We start from the raw sequence: 19,971 nt of genomic DNA, 5'->3' as shown, positions 1-19,971 counted from the left end.
AGTGACCGGATGTTGTTTCCGGCCTGAGGTTGCCTGAAATGCCGTGAGGCTCGTTTGAAAGATTGCGCCCGAGACCAACTCCGCCTCCAAGGCGTGCCTACCTTTAGCTGCCACCAGTGAGATATCAGAGCCGGGCTCCACATATCCAATCAGGAGCACGAGCAAGACAGCTTTTGCAGACTCTCCAGAAATATACAAGTCCTTACCAACTGCTCTGCAACCCAGTGTTTCTGGTCCCCTCACTAACATCGCTTTTTGAGATATTTTTTATGAACCACCAAAAAAGCAATTTTTGCCCCCCAGTACACAAGACTGGATCTGAGGGCAGCAGCGGGGACAAATGATTGTAATGAAGCGACGGACATTTCATGGCTGGTCTTAGATAATCGTGAGTTATTGTGTCTTATGGTGAGTAGTTTTGCAAGAGGCATACAAGCACTGTGGAAAAAGTAATTGTGTGTAAGTCCTCTAAAACTGTTTTTTGTGAACACTTTGCTCCCCACGTTATGCTTTAAAAAATTTGATACATGTAATGTGATCATCAAAGAACATGTTCTTTTTAAAAACACTCATTCTTATGCTTTTAAACTATGTCAGATTATCATAAAACACTTATTTGTATGTTATAATGTTTTTCTTACACCATGTGTAATTTTCATTCACACCTTGTTCATTGTATCAATGTGTAATTATGTATCTTTGATAAATAAATAAAATATTTAATCCTGTATTTGTGTACTTTCTGGTGATTCAATAAAAAATTAGTCACATATCGCTCTGATAAACACAGATGGCTGAAAGAAATGTTTGATGGAACAAAGTAAACAAGTGTCTTGCTGCTAAACTTTAAGTCACCAAGGTTTAAATGAGAAATTGCCACTAGGAAACTAGCAGCCCTATGTCTTTATGTAAAACATGAAAAACTCCATATCTGGGATATTTGTTCTTACAAAGGTGTACTAATTTCTTTGTTATGGTACTCTACTGTTCCAATGAAACGAAAGAAAATATCCTGACCTATTTTCAGGGACAACAATGTTCATGTTAGACTGTGTTTTAAATCAGGTTGTGATCTTAAACTATCACAGCACTGATTTTACAGTAATGTGCAACAGTTGTAATGTCAATTAGAATTCCAAACTGGCTTTTCTCTACTCAGTGTTATGGTGAAATTTAAACTTGTTCTTTTGTGTAATTGCACATGGCCCATCACAAAGCCCCTTAGTAAGCTGTACAGCATACGTTTTCAATTCACTTTTGTCAGAAAACTTCACAGTATGACAAGCACAGTTTCTCCAAATGTGTGCTTCTTTTTCATCACTCAGTGTGCTTTTAGAGCATTCACATTAGCTCATCAAATAAAAGTACAATCAGTAAGTGTACTTTAACATTTCAGGTTCCAGTACACTCTTACTTAGATCATGTGAACAATTTCATCAACCTTTTTTTTTTTTGTATAATGCATCAAACCTGTTCAAATCAGTTTATTTTCAATTCATATTAACTAATCTAGAGACAAGGAACTCCTTTTTAGCTTCTGTGATGCATTTACTTCTCACACCTTAATCTAGATGTTAGTGTTCTCAAAGTTAACATGTCTCATGTTACCATCATGTATTTCTAATACCCAGCCTCAGTCTATGCCCTATAGACTCTCACATGGAAACACCATTGATCTAGATATTCACAAATTTCATCAGGAGATTCTTAAGGTATTAAGTTTTTTTGTTTGTTTTAATGTTTTACACAAAAAACTTCACATTTTTATATTTTTAAATGAAAGTGTCATGGAAAGACATTTTTTCTTTAATGATGTTGCTGCCACATTCTCAAATACTAATTATTCTGGGATTTTATGGTCAAACTATGTGATTTTCCAAGTGTGTGTGTGTGTGTGTGTGTGTGTGTGTGTGTGTAGTAAAATGACCTTATGATGCTGTCACCGTGAATCATTCAGGATTAACAACACAAATTGTATCGATAGCAGAAACAGTCTGTCTTATAGTTCTCACACGTTACCGCTAGTTTTACAAGCACAGTCTTCTTCAGCTCTGTTTATGTAGCTTTTATGAAACTGATTTTCCATAGTACAAGTAGCATTTAATCTTTCTTTGCTCTCCAGTATAAATTCAAGAATTTTCAGGCTTTTATTGAAACTGTCACAAATGTAACACTTAGTGCTGTCAAGAGATTAAAAAAAAATAGAGATTAATTAATTATGATTTTTAATTAATTGATCTAATTAATCTCTTTTTTAATCTCACCTAAAAATAGCTGAGGAAAGCCCTCAACTTATTGTGGCAGACCAAAAGACTGATATATAACAAAGAAAGTGACTTTATAAAGTCATTTATTGTTTAACAAACGTTAAACAGATGCAACCATTTACATACTGTTGTATTCTTTTGTAAAATAAGTGGAAAAATAAATACAAATAAAATCAAATAAATTAAGTGCTGCAAGTTAGCACATCAGAGTTGCTCTTTTCTGAGCAATACAGCACTGAAATTCCTCTGCTTCAGATAATGAAAAATAAAACTGACATTGCAGTGCTGCAAGTTAGCACATCAAAGTATTCTTCCATCACAAAAAAAAGTGCTGAACATCAAGCAATCTATTCTAGTAGGCTACAAATGACACAGCAGCTATGCTGACCACATGTGTCTCATTTCTTCTTCCTCAGCCAGTCGCTAAGACACACCAGCCTGGTAACATTTTCTGGAAGCAAGGCTGCCCTTTTCTTTTGCACTATGTGGCCTGCAAGGCTAAAGAGTCTCTCACAGGGTACAGAGGTAGCTGGGGAGGCCAGGTACTTTTGTGCTAGGACTGACAGCTTTTCATAGACTCCTGAGTGAGCATACCACCACTGCAGGGGACAGTCATCAATACTGATGCTGGGTTCTGCTCTGTAGCGCTGCAGCTCTCCAGACTCAATTCCATCTTCTGAGTCAGAGTCAGACCCCAGAAGGAGTTCGCTCCTCCTCTTCTTCTGAGCTGGTCCATCATCCTCTGTGGAGGGCTGGAGACTATCTGCTCTTCTGGGCTCTGCTGCCTGGAGCATATTCTCCAGAATGGTCCACACCTGAATGAATGAATGAATGAATGAATGAATGAATGAATGATTGTGATTAAAACTAAGTGCTTTTTTTTTAAATTTTATTTAATCTTGTAAAGAACTTTGTGTTCCATATAATAAATAAAAGTTTGATTTGATAATGAATTGGACTCATTAGTCCAGCTTAACCTTATTGTCCTACCTGTTCCCTCTTTTCTCTTGGAAGACATTTCAAATCCTTAAACCGTGGATCCAATGCTGTGGCCACCTCGAACCATATCTCGTTGCCATTAGTTCGTCGTGCTGCCAGATCCTTCTGGAAGGCATTCTTGAACTTCACCACGTAGGCAGGATCATCATCAGTAATGTCCATGACACGGTACAGATGGCGAAAAGCAGGCAGCACTACAGAGCAAGAGACGTAGGCCTCACCACCCAGCAGCTCTGTCACATACCTGCAGAGGTGGAGAGGTTTGCTAAATAAACCTAGCTGGATTCATTTAAATCAAAGTGTAACTGATTCCCAATTTAATTGTCCTTAAAAGTTCCTTGTTATGTTCATTAATTTTGATTTTACACATGTAACAGTAGTTTATATAATTAAAATGGGAAGGTGTTTATTTGAACTTACTTGCATGGTTCAAGCAGGAGCTCCAGCCTCTGCAGTTTCGCCCACTCAGCTTCGGTTGGCAAGACCAACCTGTGGTTCTGTTGGTCCAACGTAGCCTGGACAGCCTCTCGGTTACATAGGAGGCGTGAGACCATTGCGAGAGTCGAGTTCCACCTGGTGGGTACATCCTGTATAAGTTGATCGCTCTTCTTTCCGAGTGCTACTTGTTGTTGGTTAAGTTCTGTGGTACTCGCAGGGCTTTGTTTAAAATGACCAACAATCTTGCGGCACTTTGCCAGTACACCGACAAAACCACTGCTATCGAGACATACCGTGATGGTCCTCTGGAGAATGTGAGCATTGCAGGCGATGTGCTCATATGGAAGTGCTCTCATAGCAGCCAGCATGTTTGCTGCGCTGTCTGTGCCAATGGTGGATATCTTGTTTTCAATACCCCAGTCATTTGCTACCTTGAGGAACTGTTCGGCGCATTTATCAGCAAAGTGCCTGGTTTCTGTTCTCATGACGGTCAGTGCAAATGAGTTGAGGTTCCACTCACTATCAATAAAGTGTCCAGTCACCCCAAAATAGCTGTGGTTGCCAGCTGAGGTCCAGTGATCTCCGGTTATAGCAACACAGTTGGGAGAATCCTCCGCCAAAATCTCAAGTTTGTTTTTCTTTTCGCCGTCGTACATTTTGCTGATTTTGGTCGTTACTGTAGTCCTGCACGGCGGCTTGTATGACGGGTCATTGGACGCAATTTGCAACACCTCTGTCAATCCTTCGTCCTCTACTATATTTATCGGCCTACAGTTCATCGCTATCCACTTGGCAATAACATTAGTCAGCCTGTCGGTCGCAGACTTGCTCATACGAGGGGTATTCTCTAGTTTTGTTTGGCGAAAAGCTTTGCTCTGGCTTGCTATATTGCTAACGTCTTCACTGCTAGCTGTTGCTGCACTCGCGGCTGGGTGCTTTGCGTTGAGGTGATAGGCCAAACTTGAGCTGCTTCGGTGGTAAGCAAACTCCTTCTTACACTCTAGGCAGACCACTTTACCTTTGTCAATGGTGCCGTCGGGGCGTTTATGAAATACAAATTTCCCGTTCATTGGGCCAACAACTCTCAGATGCGCCTCCATATCCACACTGTAAGCTAATCACCACTTCTCACCTTGACCTCACGACGTGACTCCACCCCCAACAAGTCAAGCACAAGGAGCCCAGCACATAAAAACGGATTTTATAACATAGCAACTCTCATACAAAATCAATGACGTCAAGAGATTAAAAATTAGATTAACGAGATTAAAAAACATAACGCGCTAAATAGCATTGTAATTAATTAATCGCAATTAACGCGATAATTTGACACCCCTAGTAACACTCAATGCCAAAAACAGGGTTGATCAATGTTTCTATGAACACTGCTTCGTATATAAACAGCTCTGAAAATTCTTGAATTTATACTGGAGAGCAAAGAAAGATTAAATGCTACTTGTACTATGGAAAATCAGTTTCATAAAAGCTACATAAACAGAGCTGAAGAAGACTGTGCTTGTAAAACTAGCGGTAACGTGTGAGAACTATAAGACAGACTGTTTCTGCTATCGATACAATTTGTGTTGTTAATCCTGAATGATTCACGGTGACAGCATCATAAGGTCATTTTACTACACACACACACACACACACACACACACACACTTGGAAAATCACATAGTTTGACCATAAAATCCCAGAATAATTAGTATTTGAGAATGTGGCAGCAACATCATTAAAGAAAAAATGTCTTTCCATGACACTTTCATTTAAAAATATAAAAATGTGAAGTTTTTTGTGTAAAACATTAAAACAAACAAAAAAACTTAATACCTTAAGAATCTCCTGATGAAATTTGTGAATATCTAGATCAATGGTGTTTCCATGTGAGAGTCTATAGGGCATAGACTGAGGCTGGGTATTAGAAATACATGATGGTAACATGAGACATGTTAACTTTGAGAACACTAACATCTAGATTAAGGTGTGAGAAGTAAATGCATCACAGAAGCTAAAAAGGAGTTCCTTGTCTCTAGATTAGTTAATATGAATTGAAAATAAACTGATTTGAACAGGTTTGATGCATTATACAAAAAAAAAAAAAGGTTGATGAAATTGTTCACATGATCTAAGTAAGAGTGTACTGGAACCTGAAATGTTAAAGTACACTTACTGATTGTACTTTTATTTGATGAGCTAATGTGAATGCTCTAAAAGCACACTGAGTGATGAAAAAGAAGCACACATTTGGAGAAACTGTGCTTGTCATACTGTGAAGTTTTCTGACAAAAGTGAATTGAAAACGTATGCTGTACAGCTTACTAAGGGGCTTTGTGATGGGCCATGTGCAATTACACAAAAGAACAAGTTTAAATTTCACCATAACACTGAGTAGAGAAAAGCCAGTTTGGAATTCTAATTGACATTACAACTGTTGCACATTACTGTAAAATCAGTGCTGTGATAGTTTAAGATCACAACCTGATTTAAAACACAGTCTAACATGAACATTGTTGTCCCTGAAAATAGGTCAGGATATTTTCTTTCGTTTCATTGGAACAGTAGAGTACCATAACAAAGAAATTAGTACACCTTTGTAAGAACAAATATCCCAGATATGGAGTTTTTCATGTTTTACATAAAGACATAGGGCTGCTAGTTTCCTAGTGGCAATTTCTCATTTAAACCTTGGTGACTTAAAGTTTAGCAGCAAGACACTTGTTTACTTTGTTCCATCAAACATTTCTTTCAGCCATCTGTGTTTATCAGAGCGATATGTGACTAATTTTTTATTGAATCACCAGAAAGTACACAAATACAGGATTAAATATTTTATTTATTTATCAAAGATACATAATTACACATTGATACAATGAACAAGGTGTGAATGAAAATTACACATGGTGTAAGAAAAACATTATAACATACAAATAAGTGTTTTATGATAATCTGACATAGTTTAAAAGCATAAGAATGAGTGTTTTTAAAAAGAACATGTTCTTTGATGATCACATTACATGTATCAAATTTTTTAAAGCATAACGTGGGGAGCAAAGTGTTCACAAAAAACAGTTTTAGAGGACTTACACACAATTACTTTTTCCACAGTGCTTGTATGCCTCTTGCAAAACTACTCACCATAAGACACAATAACTCACGATTATCTAAGACCAGCCATGAAATGTCCGTCGCTTCATTACAATCATTTGTCCCCGCTGCTGCCCTCAGATCCAGTCTTGTGTACTGGGGGGCAAAAATTGCTTTTTTGGTGGTTCATAAAAAATATCTCAAAAAGCGATGTTAGTGAGGGGACCAGAAACACTGGGTTGCAGAGCAGTTGGTAAGGACTTGTATATTTCTGGAGAGTCTGCAAAAGCTGTCTTGCTCGTGCTCCTGATTGGATATGTGGAGCCCGGCTCTGATATCTCACTGGTGGCAGCTAAAGGTAGGCACGCCTTGGAGGCGGAGTTGGTCTCGGGCGCAATCTTTCAAACGAGCCTCACGGCATTTCAGGCAACCTCAGGCCGGAAACAACATCCGGTCACTCGCGGTCAAAATCCACGGAGAGCTGGTGTTTCGCAGGGATCAGGTTAACACATCTGGCTTAAATGAGAGTCTAAAAAATATAAAGAAAAACAAAAAGAATTTTAAAACACGCAAACTAGCAAAATATCAAAGGAGCATAACATAACAATAACAAGAGGATATGAGATACCTGATGAGAAAATGATAGGTGATGTAGAGATGTAATGTATAAGCTTTGACGGGAGTTAAACTGGATCTTATATATATTTTTAAAGTGTATTGTACGTGGGATAGGCTCCAGCGCACCGCGCGAGCCTGAAAAAAGGATAAGCGGAAGCGAATGGATGGACGGATGGTGTATTGTACGTGTTACAAACCAATGTGATATTTTTTAAATGAAAGGATTGAGAGAATGGTAAAAAGGAAAATGCAAAAATGTAGTTAGAGAGGAAGATGAACACTTACCGAGTGATATGCACATAGGGAAAGCGACGCGAGTTGTTGTTGATCCCTGGTTCTCGGTTGTTGCGAGCTCGTTTCCCGCAGGCTCTTCTGCACTTCGGGCGTAGCGATGAGGCTCAAAACACCCCAATTAGACAAAGTAAAGGCGATCCGCGGTGTGAGGGGACCAAAACTTTCACCTCCTTTTAGCTGGTAGAAAAAGATTTTGCTCTCTCTTAGGCTGAAGGCATAGCCCCAAAATCGGAATCTCTCTTGCATAGGGTTTTTTTTTCCGGTAGAAAAGAAGAGTTACATTTAGGCCTAAATGTTAAATTATTTAACCTGAGTGAGAGCCAGCTGTCCATGCTTCCGAAGTCAGATGGCTTGTGAGACACCGTTGCAAGTCTTAACCTGAGCGGGGGGATCGTGAAAATCCAAGCTGAGCGCGATTGGGTGAGCGGGGTGCGAATGGATCCGCCCCTTTGTTATGTAATTGTCAGCGGGGCAGTAAGGTTTACCTGGTATGATTGATATGCACACAGGTAAAAGTGACGCGAATTGTTTTAGTGGTCTAGCGATGGGGGTATTATTGTGAATTGGTCTGAGTACCGCTAATTGTTTTAGCGGTCTGGCGAAGGGGGTATTATTGTGAATTGGTCTGAGTACCGCTAATTGTTTTAGTGGTCTGGCGAAGGGGTATTATTGTGAATTCGGTCTGAGTACCGCTAATTGTTTTAGCGGTCTGGCGAAGGGGGTATTATTGTGAATTGGTCTGAGTACCGCTAATTGTTTTAGTGGTCTGGCGAAGGGGTATTATTGTGAATTCGGTCTGAGTGGCGGCAGGGCAGCGGGGCACCTGGGAGGCGGAGTGGATCTCCGGCGCAAATTTCAAACGAGGTAAGCAGCATTCGGGGATGAGCCGGGGAACGAACAAGAAGGAAAAAGAGAATGCTCTGGTTGCCAGCCGGTGCGGCTCGGAGCGAAGGGAGAACTTAGACTCTGAGCGGGATTTGAGAAAAAAAGACTAAGGATTTGGTTTCAGGATTTGCCCTGTTTTCGAATATAAGGTTTTGGGTATACGGGGGTTCCCTACAGGTTATTTCTAGGGGTTTTTTGTTTTGCGTATTTTTGGAGAGAAACCGCGGAGGTTTTTTTTTGTTTTTCAGGAGGATTGGCCGGTTATGTGCCTAAGGATCGCGAGTAAGAACTTAGACACGGAGCTAGTGATAGGGCTGTTTTTTGAGAAAAAAAGACTAAGGCTTTTGTTTCAGGATTTGCCCTGTTATCGAGTATAAGGCTTGGGGATAGGAGGGTGCCTACAGGTTATTTCTAGGGGTTTTGGAGAAAAAACGCAGAGGGTTTTTTGTTTTGTTTTGTTTTTCAGGAGGTTTTTTTTTGTTGTTTGTTTTTTGCTGTAAGCCGCTGGGAGCCGCGGTGCGTTTATGATCGCGAGAGTTTTTTGCGACTCGGACTTTGATTTTAAATTTCTTTGTTCGGATTAAACAAATGCATATAAATTGAAATAAACTTTTCCCACAAGGCATGCACCCTGTATGTCTGGCCATACTGAACGTTACAAAAGCACAAGTTTAACTAAGCACATTTATACTGGTTTAACACATTTTCACCCATAAACACGGAGCCCCCACAGAAGCACGGTCCCGAGTCAGGCGCGCGCACGAGCGCGCCTAGACACACAGGCGCGCTCGTGCGCGCCCTGTGCACTCATGCGCTGTCATGCGCTGACCCACCACCAGATGGCGTTTCTTTAGGGAAAAAAGGAAAAAGTTTTTATTGGATTAAAAAAATAAAAGAATGTTATTTGATATAAAAACTTTTCTAAAATAAGCAATTAGTTCTTATTTTTGGGGGAAGAAAAGCAATGAACTAGCATATTTTGGATGAATATCATATTTTTATGAAAATCATAATTTTTATGAATATCATAATTTAATTATTATCATAATTTAATTATTATCATAATTTAATTACTTCCTGAGCTCATGAATAATTCATAGAACCTAACACTCAAAAAGCTCATGAATATTTTGACAGAAGGGGTCTAATATCCCTCCTGGCATCTTTCTTCGCCTTTAGACAATAATTCTGATGGCAAAAGAACCAAACGGGACAGGTTAAAAAAAAATAAAAATAAAGCATGTGTACATGCATTATTCCCAAAAGGTTGATTCAGTTCATCTGGACATAGCAAACGTTACATGCATGATTGTGTAGAGTATAAAGTGACTGCCATTCCTGCCCAAGCACCTCAGATTTGTTTTTATAAATCTAAATTATTCACAGGGCAGCCACAAAGTGTAGCTCTAGTCTCTAGAAAAGCACACCGTGACTCTCCCAAATAGCATTTGAAACCAACGTTAGAAGTCAGTTGTGAACTGTGCAAGGATCTTATATAAAGTTGAGTCTAAGTTACATGAACAGTGTGTCTTTATTTAAGTTAATCAGATTAACACACCTGAATACTCCAGACCAGCTAACTGCTAAAACCTCTGCTAATATAAAGGTGCTCACAATTACTGATGATCAGTTAATCCAATGCATTTGATCACCTGTACCTGACTGCTACTGTGGAAATATGCATACTTCCCAAATATATGTGGGATATACTATATACAGATATACAGAATACAGAGATTGTTTATTTAGCATATATCACACACTGTCATGTACAAGGAAGTGATAATAAGGACTTTTGATGCAAAGCTTATACTGTAGATAACAGTGAGCTGACAGGATCAGTCATATACATTTCATGAACTTCTTTTCTGTTTTCCATCACTGTGTGATGAGTTTGGATACTGATTTATGTAACCAGTTTCTTCTCGCAGATCCAGACTCTCTCAAGGTCACATGATTCATCATTCTAGGCATTTTGGAAATGAAAGTTCTTTATTTCTGCACAGTCCTCATCTCTTTGTGGAAAACTGTTTGGCTCATACGCAGCCCAGTTGCTGAAATACAAACAAATACAACAGTTAAAAAAAATGCAAACAACACACTTTCTCTTTAAGATTAGGCTTAAAACTTTCCTTTTTGATAAAACATTGTTAGGGCTGAATCAGGTGACCCCATTTCCTTAGTTATGGTGCATTACTCTTAGGCTGCTGGGGGGATTTCAATGATGCAGTGAGTGTTTCTTCTTCACACATCTCTTTTCACTCCCAGTGGGTTTTTACACCACTCTGTATTTAATCACTAGTTATTGTTAATCTCCGACTCTCTTCCACAATGTGTCTTTTGTACTGTCACTCTGCTCTCTTCTCTTTCCCCTCATCCCCAACCGCTCCCATGAACAGCTCCTCTCTGAGCCTGGTTCTGTAGGATGTCACTTCCTGGTAAAAGGGAGTTTTTCTTTCCCATTGCGCTATCTGCTAGCCGATATGGTAACTGTTGGGTGTCTTTTTAATATTTTAGGATCTTTACTTTACAGTATAAAGCACTTGAGGTGACTGTTGTGAAATGGCAGTATATAAAATGAACTGCAAAGAAAAACCATGGCACAGAGTGCAATATTCAGCCTGATGTCAAATTAAATTTCAACTAAGTAACAAAAAAAAAATTAAAATTTTGTAAACAAAGAGTTGTAATGGCCCTGCGACAGACTGGCGACCTGTCCAGGGTGTACCCCGCCTCTCGCCCTATGACAGCTGGGATAGGCTCCAGCGCCCCCCGCGACCCTGAAAAGGATAAGCGGAAGCGAATGGATGGATGGAAGAGTTGTAATTTTTAATGATATCTATCCAAAAAATATTCAGACACTAAATATTATGTTGCTGTAAGACTGTAATATTTTTCCTGTTTGTCAAATCATTTTGTGAAATGTCTTCTAAAACGTTAAGCCATCATGTTGTATCCATATTTTGAAAACTGTACACAAACAACATACTTTTCAACTCGGACAAAAAACAACAACAACAAAAAAATACATATTACTCAGTGCCCAAGGTTTTGTGCTTTTCTGAATCTTATTTTGTGTATGAGTTATGTTTGGGTTCTTCCTAGCAAAGCTAAGTTAATCTTGTTCCTCTGTTTTTCAGCTGTTATTTATTTCCCCTCTTGTTTCCACTTCCCTTGTTACCTCTTGCATATCTTGCCTCATCTTTCCTTCATATTGTCTGTGCAGTTGTGTATTCCTATGTTTTCTGAGCTCATCTTATTACAGAATTTTGGATTTGAACTTTGTACGTTTGGACTTAATAACATTAAATACTTGCATTGGCTTTAACTTCTGCCTCCTACATCCTGTTCTTCGGTCCTCATAAATTAATGTTTATGCCATACAGATGTTTGTGACAATTTATTTAACAACACTTAAGCCGAAATACTGAACCAGTATGTGAAAGATTAAGCACACCGCATGACTCAGAATCTTGTTTAACTACATTTAGCAGCAATACCTTAAAGTGACTGTTTTTCTGTATGACATTGTTGCAAAAGAATTTTGGTCCACTCTTTTTTACAATGCAAAGTTCAATTTGTTGAACTGCAAACCTAAGCCATGCTGGCATGTTCCTTTTAGAGTGAAGAGAAGAGAGAAGACATTAAGATCTTTTTGTAATTCCTCTAAACATTGTACGGCCCAACCCTAGGTAGAATTTGCTGGGGCATCCAAAAGGTTGTATTTAAATAATTTTAACCTCCTAAGACTTGAACTCTTTCATTCCATGCATTTTTAATTTCTCTTTATTGTTTGAATTTATAGTGTTCGATACACAATTGAGTAATGTAAAAAAAACCTCTTTATTTGGTGTCTGAACACAGCAGCATTTTTCCTGAGTACAAAAACAAAATGAGAAACAACAATTGTGCCCCTTTGAGCAATATGGCTCATTTGAAAGCCATTTGAAAGAACAAAATTTAGTATTGTGGTCTAGCCAACCCAAAATGTGATGTCCCCATATGTGGACGCCAGGTCCTAGTAGGTTAAAACTGGATAAGCTTGACTTGACTTGACATATCATTTGGTGCAGCACAACAAGAAAAAAGTAAAGTAATGTACAAACCTTGTAATAAGCAGAGGCCCATCCATCCATTTCCAGATCCCCTCTTGCTCACTGTCAGTCAATCCTGTCCACATCAGCTTTTGAAAATTTCTTGTGAATTCCTTGTTGAGAGAAAGAAATATATATCCATTAGCATAACATATTTATAACACACATATAGACAGAAAACTAATTTAGAAAAACACTTGTTCTCCTTTGCTGCTGTTAATCACCAGATCTGCACCTCTCTGGAGACAGTCATTTCTACTTTATTGCCAGGATTTCTTGTTTGAAGAAATGTAATATAAACTACCACTGAAGTACGTCCATTCTTGTAGACAACCTGTTAAAGGAAAGAAAAAAAACAGGAATGTCTGCAGGTTGAGTGAAATGAGTTTATCTCTGCAGAGAACTCATCACTGTTAGGAGGCCTGATGCCGCTTTTGTCATTTCTAGCAGCTGTCAGTAGTGGAGTCACTTCTGCATTTGGTTGTGTGATATTTTTTTAACAACAAAATAGAGAAATGAAAACCAGCTGACACATCATGAATTAGCTCAGCCTGAGCGAAGAAGTCAGCTGAATTAAGTGATTAAAGGCAGTCTTTACTGAAATATTACAGTATTATATCAGTTCTTTCGTAGTGGATTTAACTGTGTGACTATACTGTATATATTAAACATGGTGAACCAACACATGTGCTGCTTTGGATACTAAATTTCTATTATTTCAAAACTTCAAACTTTTGTTGAGTCACATTTAACTCCAAGATCATCTCTATTTTTGGTCATGTCTTCAAATCTCTTTTGGAGCTGGCCTCTGTCTTCCACCATATTGTTGTAGCTTTTCTGTAGCTGGTCTCGTTCCATTTTCAGAATACTGTGCCTGGTCTGTAACTGGTGTTGTTCAGTTGTTACGCTGCTGTAACTGGTCTGCAACTCATTCCACTTTCTGGTCAGGTTTTTGTAACGGTTTTATGACATCATCATCTCCACTGTCTGCTGAGATTTGCCTTGGGTGACTGTGTTGAGCACGTGAAATGAAAATAAGAAAAAGATGTTAAAGAACTACACATCACCTGTTGAAGATTATATTAACTGCTGTACTCACAAAGAAAAAACAGAGTTATGAGTCCAATCAAGAGAAGAAGACACAGCAGGCCCAGAAGAATCACAGCAGCTCTGCAGGAACTCTTCGTCATGAAGTACCTAGACAAGTAAAGATTTGAAGTGAAAAAAACAAACAAAAAAACAGTGCCATCTCTCCATGCTTATTCTAACAATATGTGGTTATTTTTATGTTTTGCATGCACAACACAAATCAGAAATATTCCCAAATACTGCCTTCCTGCCAAAAACACAGACAAACTGCTCTGCTGTTATGGAGTGGGTTACCATGTGATAGGTATGAGTCTCTCACCCACAACTCGTCATTCTTGAACGCTTGTAAACAACCCTTTCATATCAAGAAGACTGCAGTGCTTTTGTCATTTAGACAAATAATAAATTATGTTTTCCTTATTTCCCTAATTGTTTTAAAAATCTATATCATAGTTTTAATTTATGACCCATTACCTATTACTATGATCAAATAACTGCTGTATTTTTTTTTTTTTTGCTTTTTAAAATCACATTTCTTTTTTCAAGCTCTTATTGTTACTTTGAAGATGCATTTCTCAAATTTCTAGCTGTATCTGTAGAATGATGAAACTAACCCAAAAACTCATAATTTGTCAAAATGAAGATTTAATTTTTTTGTACAGAATAATCCATTGCAAGCAAAAAGACTTTAATTTCCTAAAACTCTGTTACTTACATTCAATTTTCTACACTGCTTTTTTAGGACAACTGACCACCTTTGAAGTCAGGTAAGTTCTCTTAGTTCTAGTTCTCCTAGTTCTCAAAACCAGAACAGACTGTAGTAAAACACATTTACAGTAACGCAGAAATATTTGTCTGAGACGGTTCATCCATGTCTAATAATTATTTTAACTCTGATGCAGTGAAACTTTACAAAGATCCTTTTTGGAAGATCTTTAAGGAGCCACTAAAATTCTGAGGAATTTAGGTCCCCTTTTAGCTTTCTGTGAATAATTGCTATGTTGTTTACATAAATGTCATCCATGATGTTATTCTGTGCTGTGGTTCAGTCACAACCTGAGCAGCAACTTGAGGTTAACAAAGTTTTGAGAGTGCCTCTGACGTTGTAAGTTCTAGTTTTGAACTGTGTGAGAAAGTGTGATTCTCTTTAACAGGAAATGAAGGGCTGGTGGGATGAAATAATAATAGGTCACTTTTTTTGTTTTGCGCCCACAAGTTGCAGCTGCACCAAAGCTGTGTGTGTGTGTGCACAAGCGAGAGAGAGAGAGAGAGAGAGAGAGGGAGAGAGAGAGAGAGAGAGAGGGGTATATGTAGAGGTATACAGTTATATGACAATGAACAGCTGTCTGACTTTGTTCACCTTTTTGAAGACAGTCTTGTCTGTTTTCTTTCCAGAATTTGCCGTATGAAGAAATATCTGTTACATATCTTTTGTACGTCTTTTCAAACAAAAAGAGCGCTGAACAGAAGAGCTCTGAGCTACCTGTCTGAAGAATGTGAGAATACAATAAATACAAAATGTACTTTCCACACAGCAATAACAAAACCTAAACACAAATTTAGATCACCAAGTTGTATGAGAGTATTTCCTCATTCTTGCTGAATAAATGCACCGATAGAGGAAAGACGCATTTAAATGTTGAGACAATTCTGAAGCATTTGAACGACTTGAATGCAGGTTACATCTGTGGAAAGCTGGTAGCCTGAAATTTGACTCTGGCTCCCTGTTAAACCCAGAATTGAAATTAAAATCCCTCTCTTCACATTCAAATAATCATTCCCTACCTTATCTTAAAAGCCTCACAGACCATAGACCAATCAAAAATCATATCACCTCAATAGAGCACTTCAATTTCAGGCCGCGGGCTTACTACCTAGAGTGTTTGAGTAGAATGTGATGCAGAGCTTCTGGCTTTCAGGCCCTGTCACGCTATACAAATGACATGACAGGCCCCTCTTCTGTGGAACCAGCTCCCAGTTAAGATTCGGAAGACAGACACCCTCTATTTTTAAGATAAGGCTTAAAAATAGAGGGTGTCTGTCTGTAAAACTTTTTTTTTTTTCAAAGTTGACCCATAACCCTCCCTTACTTATATTTTAATGGGAAGTTACTTACACTGCTAGAGGTTTCCCGTGTTTCTTGTTCACTCAACTTTTTCCTGTTGTGTGTGTTAAGTATAAGTACTTACCATTGCATTCTAAATACAGTGGAAAAGATCATTTTAAAAATGCCATTTAGTGCTTTGGAGTGTACACTACTACTGACTGACATGAAAAACTACTGACATGTTTACAGTAATAATAGCACTTATCTGCAAATTACAACCACACAAAACCACAGTTCTTAAAACTGTTCCTAACGTGTTACAATGATAATGTATAACAATGAGAAACTATTGTCCTATCTCTTCAGTGGACAGGGAGCCAGAGGCTTCAGCCTTCAGGGTCCTCTTCTGTGGAACCAGTTTCCAGTTTGGATTCAGGAGACAGACATCCTCTCTATTTTTAAGATTAGGCTTTAAACCAATTATATTAGTTCGCAGATGTTGGCAGCTATCAGCGAATAGTTATCAGCTATTTTGAAACAAAAAAAGAGACACTTTTTATTTATAACAAGAACTCCATAACACCAAATGAACTGTACAACAGAAAATGCAAATGCTATTTATGGTCACCTCACAACAATGATAAGAAAATACAGAGATACACATGTTAATGTGATCTCTGGTCTCCCACTTAGAGAAACAGGTCTCCGAGTGTCCAGCATTCAGACGGCTACCTGAGGACACTCTTCGTGTGAGAGAAAATCTGCTCACACAGATATGCAGAGCCAAATACTGACAATAAGGCCTCTGCAATGTTCTGAAGACAGTTAAACTTGTCAGGCAGTGATGTCCAGCAGGTGAAAATGCAAGTTCCATGAACACGCACAGCTATGGATTCCAGCTGCGTTCGTAGTTCTGCAAACTTTGACCCCCACAGACTCGAGCTTTTCAGTTCAGTTGGCTGCATTTCGATGTCCTCTGTGTCCAGCCAGTTAATGCGAGGCAAATCCAGCTGCTCATTAAAGCTTTTTGATTTGATTAGAAAAGAAAACATTGGTCCATACACCTGAAAGTCCCGAAATGCAATGTGAATTCTGTCTCGAGTCTACGGATGTATCCATGTATTTCCGCGGTGCTGATGCTGCGCTGAGCGGACAGCTCCTGAAGCATTTGAAGTGTTGGAATGTGGAAATTTCAACATCGCTTGAAAAAACTGCAAGCTAGCAACGTCCCTCTCACCAGTAGGCTACGTTATTTTTAGCCAATTACAAGTTGAATCTGGTATTTGGGGTTGTTAGCTAAGATATGGTCATTAAGAACTGGCACAACTATGCAAGCTAATTTGCGATGTGCACCACTGGCCTGGCCATTTATTTTTTAATGCACCAAATAACTGCATGTTGTGCCCAGGGCTGGACTGGGACAAAAAATTGTCCCGGGCATTTTGACTAGAGACCGGCCCACCAGGTATTAAAGGAAAAAAGCCATAAAGCCTTTGAATGAAAACAAACGCTTTTGTGACAGTGATGTACACTGTCTTGTTGGTATATGTATGATTTATATGCATTTTACATCAGATAAAAACTTTGGTTGTAAGATTCCGATAATTATTTATTAAAAGCTAGACATTTTAAATGAAAATAAGAAAGAAAAGTATTTCTTTGTGCCCCCCTTTCCCTGTTAATGCCCTACCTGGTCCCCTGGCAAAACTTTGCTAGACCCGCCCCTTCACAGTTACCAGCTGTCAGCTACTTAGAAAAGGATCCTGGTGTTATTTGTCTCTCAGAAACAGTTCATAACTTCCCTTCAACTCATTCATGTCACCTAAAAGGTAAACCTGTTTCTCCATCACCTGTTCAGCTCTGATGATTCACTAAGGACATCTCCTGGTTTCATCTTCACGTTTCCCTCTCACCAGATATCCAAACCGACACCATGACCAGCAGCTTTTACAGCTGTGGCTCCAGCAAACATCAGCTGATAGTAATAAGTAATATTAAATAAATTGTAACAACAGCTGATCAAGCTTAAAGGTGCTGCTGTTGTTTAGCGCGACATCCGTTGGTTTCCTCTTTCTGGCGCAAAGTGGGCGACAAACAAACAAGAGAGACGGGACTTGCGTCAGAAAAGCTGATCAGCTGATCATTGATCAGTTTCATGATTGAAGTAGCAACAGGAAAAGGAGGGGGAGAGAAGAAGAGGCAGCTGACAGCGTAAAGACGCAGAATAACTCCAGCTTTGCGTCTTTTTCCATTCTAGCTGAAGTCCGGGACAAACTGTGTTCCTTTTCACCTCAATACGAAACGCATGATATTTTCTCTGAATACGAGACGATTCCGTTTTTTACGGGATGGTTGGCAACTCTACTAACTAACCTTATGAATAAAATAAAGTTCACTGTCAGTAACATCATAGCACCCACCCAGCTGTATAAAAACTCCGTCATGCTAGCTAGTACGCAGTACGAGTTATTGTAACTGACAGTAAAGTCAGCACAACGAAAATAAACTCCACCTAAACTCGGTTTATATCTGACCCAGATAGACTGCAGGTCATAGCTTCTTACCTGAAGTTCAGTTCACCTGACACTCGGACCAGCGGCCGCCTCGGGTCTCTCCTTCTGCCTCCACTTTCCCTCATCCACCTGCTGGCCTCTGTGCAAGCTCCGCCATAGCCACCACCAAATAACTGAGTTATTTTTACACATCGGCCAGCATCTGGCCAATCCACCACCTTTCATTGTTTATACCGTTAAAAAACAAACAAAAAAACAAAAACAAAAAAACAAACAGAAAAAAACCCCCATCGGCCCATAAAAACCCCAAATCACCATCGGGCATACCAGTCTCACTATGGTCGTGACATGTGGCCGATCCCTGCTTTAAACTTTCCCTTTTGATAAAGCATGTAGTTAAGGCTGGATCAGTCGACCCTAAATCATCCATTACCTACACTGCAATAGGCCTGGTTGTAATGACAGGCCTATTGTCATGGAGAATAGAAGAAACAAACTGTTTCTTCCTCAGTCACCTTTTTCACTCACTATGTTTATACACTATTCTGCATTTGTGTATTTCTCCTGTTTTCCTGTCTGTATCTCACCCCTAACCGGCAGGTGTTTGCCCCTCACTGAGCCTGGTTCTGCTAAAGGCTTCTTCTTGTTTTTTTTGTATTGTAGGGTCTGTACCTTACAATATACAGTACCTTGAGGTAACTGTTGTATAATTTGGTGCCAAATAAATAAAATATAATTGAACAAAATTGATATCCAACAGAAAAATATTTTTTTAATGTTCCACAGAAAACAGGATGAATAATTCATTATGTTTAATATAGTTTCAATGCTGCTGATAACTCAGGTGCAAGATTATCTAAATTTCTGTCAGAGTATTAGACCTGATACTGCTGGATACACAGAAACTCACTCAGGAACGAGGTCACACAGAGCTCTGATTTGCACTCGCTGCTAGGGAAGCAGTTGTCTCCAACCCACTTCAACTCACTTCAACTTGCTTCCCCCTGCAGGCTGCTTTTATTGTTTACATACATGAATACTCATAAAGCTTGCTGCTGTGTTAACTAAGACACATTACTATATATGGTTACAAAGTGTGTTGTGCTTCCTTCATTGAGTCCAGTTTGTTCTTCTCAAGGCTGCTTTTTCCCTTTATGAAGGTCATGCACACACATCATGCTTGTATAAGAAGCAGTTAAAAGGTATCAAGCTTTTTAAATGACAATGCAAAGCAAACTTATATAACTCCAACAACTACAGTGTGATAAGCTTAAAGTCTTGCAGAGAAATATTTATTTCTGGTCTCAAAAGTAGCACGTAGTTATTTGATCTACTTGGAAAGAGAAAAAAGGAGTATGCTCTAACTGGATGTGGCGGACTGATACTTATTCCGCCGTAACTGAAAGTGTAGCTGTCAGGTGACATTTGAGAAGATTGTTGGCACTTTTTACAGGTTAGCAGAGGGCCTGCTAGAGAAAAGAAAAGAATTTCATTATTGTAACTCTAACTGAAAGTAAAAGTGGGTTTAGTGGGACGTTGCACTAGCCAGAAAGTTTGCAAAGAATAAAAAAAAATACAAGAGCTCAAAGTGGCAAAAATGTCTGAAAAAACAAACAAATCACAGTATTAAAAGTTTCCAT

At 38.9% G+C, this 19,971-nt stretch overlaps 1 protein-coding gene and 2 long non-coding RNA genes across 3 annotated transcripts; all 3 read right to left on the bottom strand.

The window, feature by feature from the left end:
- Nucleotides 1-2,333: 2,333 nt before the first annotated feature.
- LOC109202501 (zinc finger BED domain-containing protein 1) lies at nucleotides 2,334-5,039 on the bottom strand. The gene is made up of 3 exons (XM_019360166.1): nucleotides 3,687-5,039; nucleotides 3,258-3,510; nucleotides 2,334-3,082 (listed from the first exon to the last, which is right to left on the bottom strand). The coding sequence occupies exons 1-3, from the start codon at nucleotides 4,802-4,804 to the stop codon at nucleotides 2,666-2,668; spliced, it is 1,788 nt and encodes a 595-aa protein (XP_019215711.1). The 5' UTR covers nucleotides 4,805-5,039; the 3' UTR covers nucleotides 2,334-2,665.
- A 5,082-nt stretch (nucleotides 5,040-10,121) lies between these two features.
- On the bottom strand, nucleotides 10,122-13,414 carry LOC102078325 (uncharacterized). The gene is made up of 3 exons (XR_267749.4): nucleotides 12,907-13,414; nucleotides 12,695-12,795; nucleotides 10,122-10,642 (listed from the first exon to the last, which is right to left on the bottom strand). It is a non-coding gene; the product is annotated as an uncharacterized LOC102078325 (long non-coding RNA).
- A 28-nt stretch (nucleotides 13,415-13,442) lies between these two features.
- On the bottom strand, nucleotides 13,443-18,414 carry LOC112847083 (uncharacterized). Its single transcript, XR_003220408.1, has 3 exons — nucleotides 18,383-18,414; nucleotides 13,782-13,879; nucleotides 13,443-13,692 (listed from the first exon to the last, which is right to left on the bottom strand). It is a non-coding gene; the product is annotated as an uncharacterized LOC112847083 (long non-coding RNA).
- Nucleotides 18,415-19,971: the final 1,557 nt, after the last annotated feature.

Source organism: Oreochromis niloticus, linkage group LG6 (assembly GCF_001858045.2).
Source record: "Oreochromis niloticus isolate F11D_XX linkage group LG6, O_niloticus_UMD_NMBU, whole genome shotgun sequence".
Taxonomy (NCBI): Eukaryota; Metazoa; Chordata; class Actinopteri; order Cichliformes; family Cichlidae; genus Oreochromis; species Oreochromis niloticus.
This window is presented reverse-complemented; position numbering and strand designations above follow the sequence as displayed.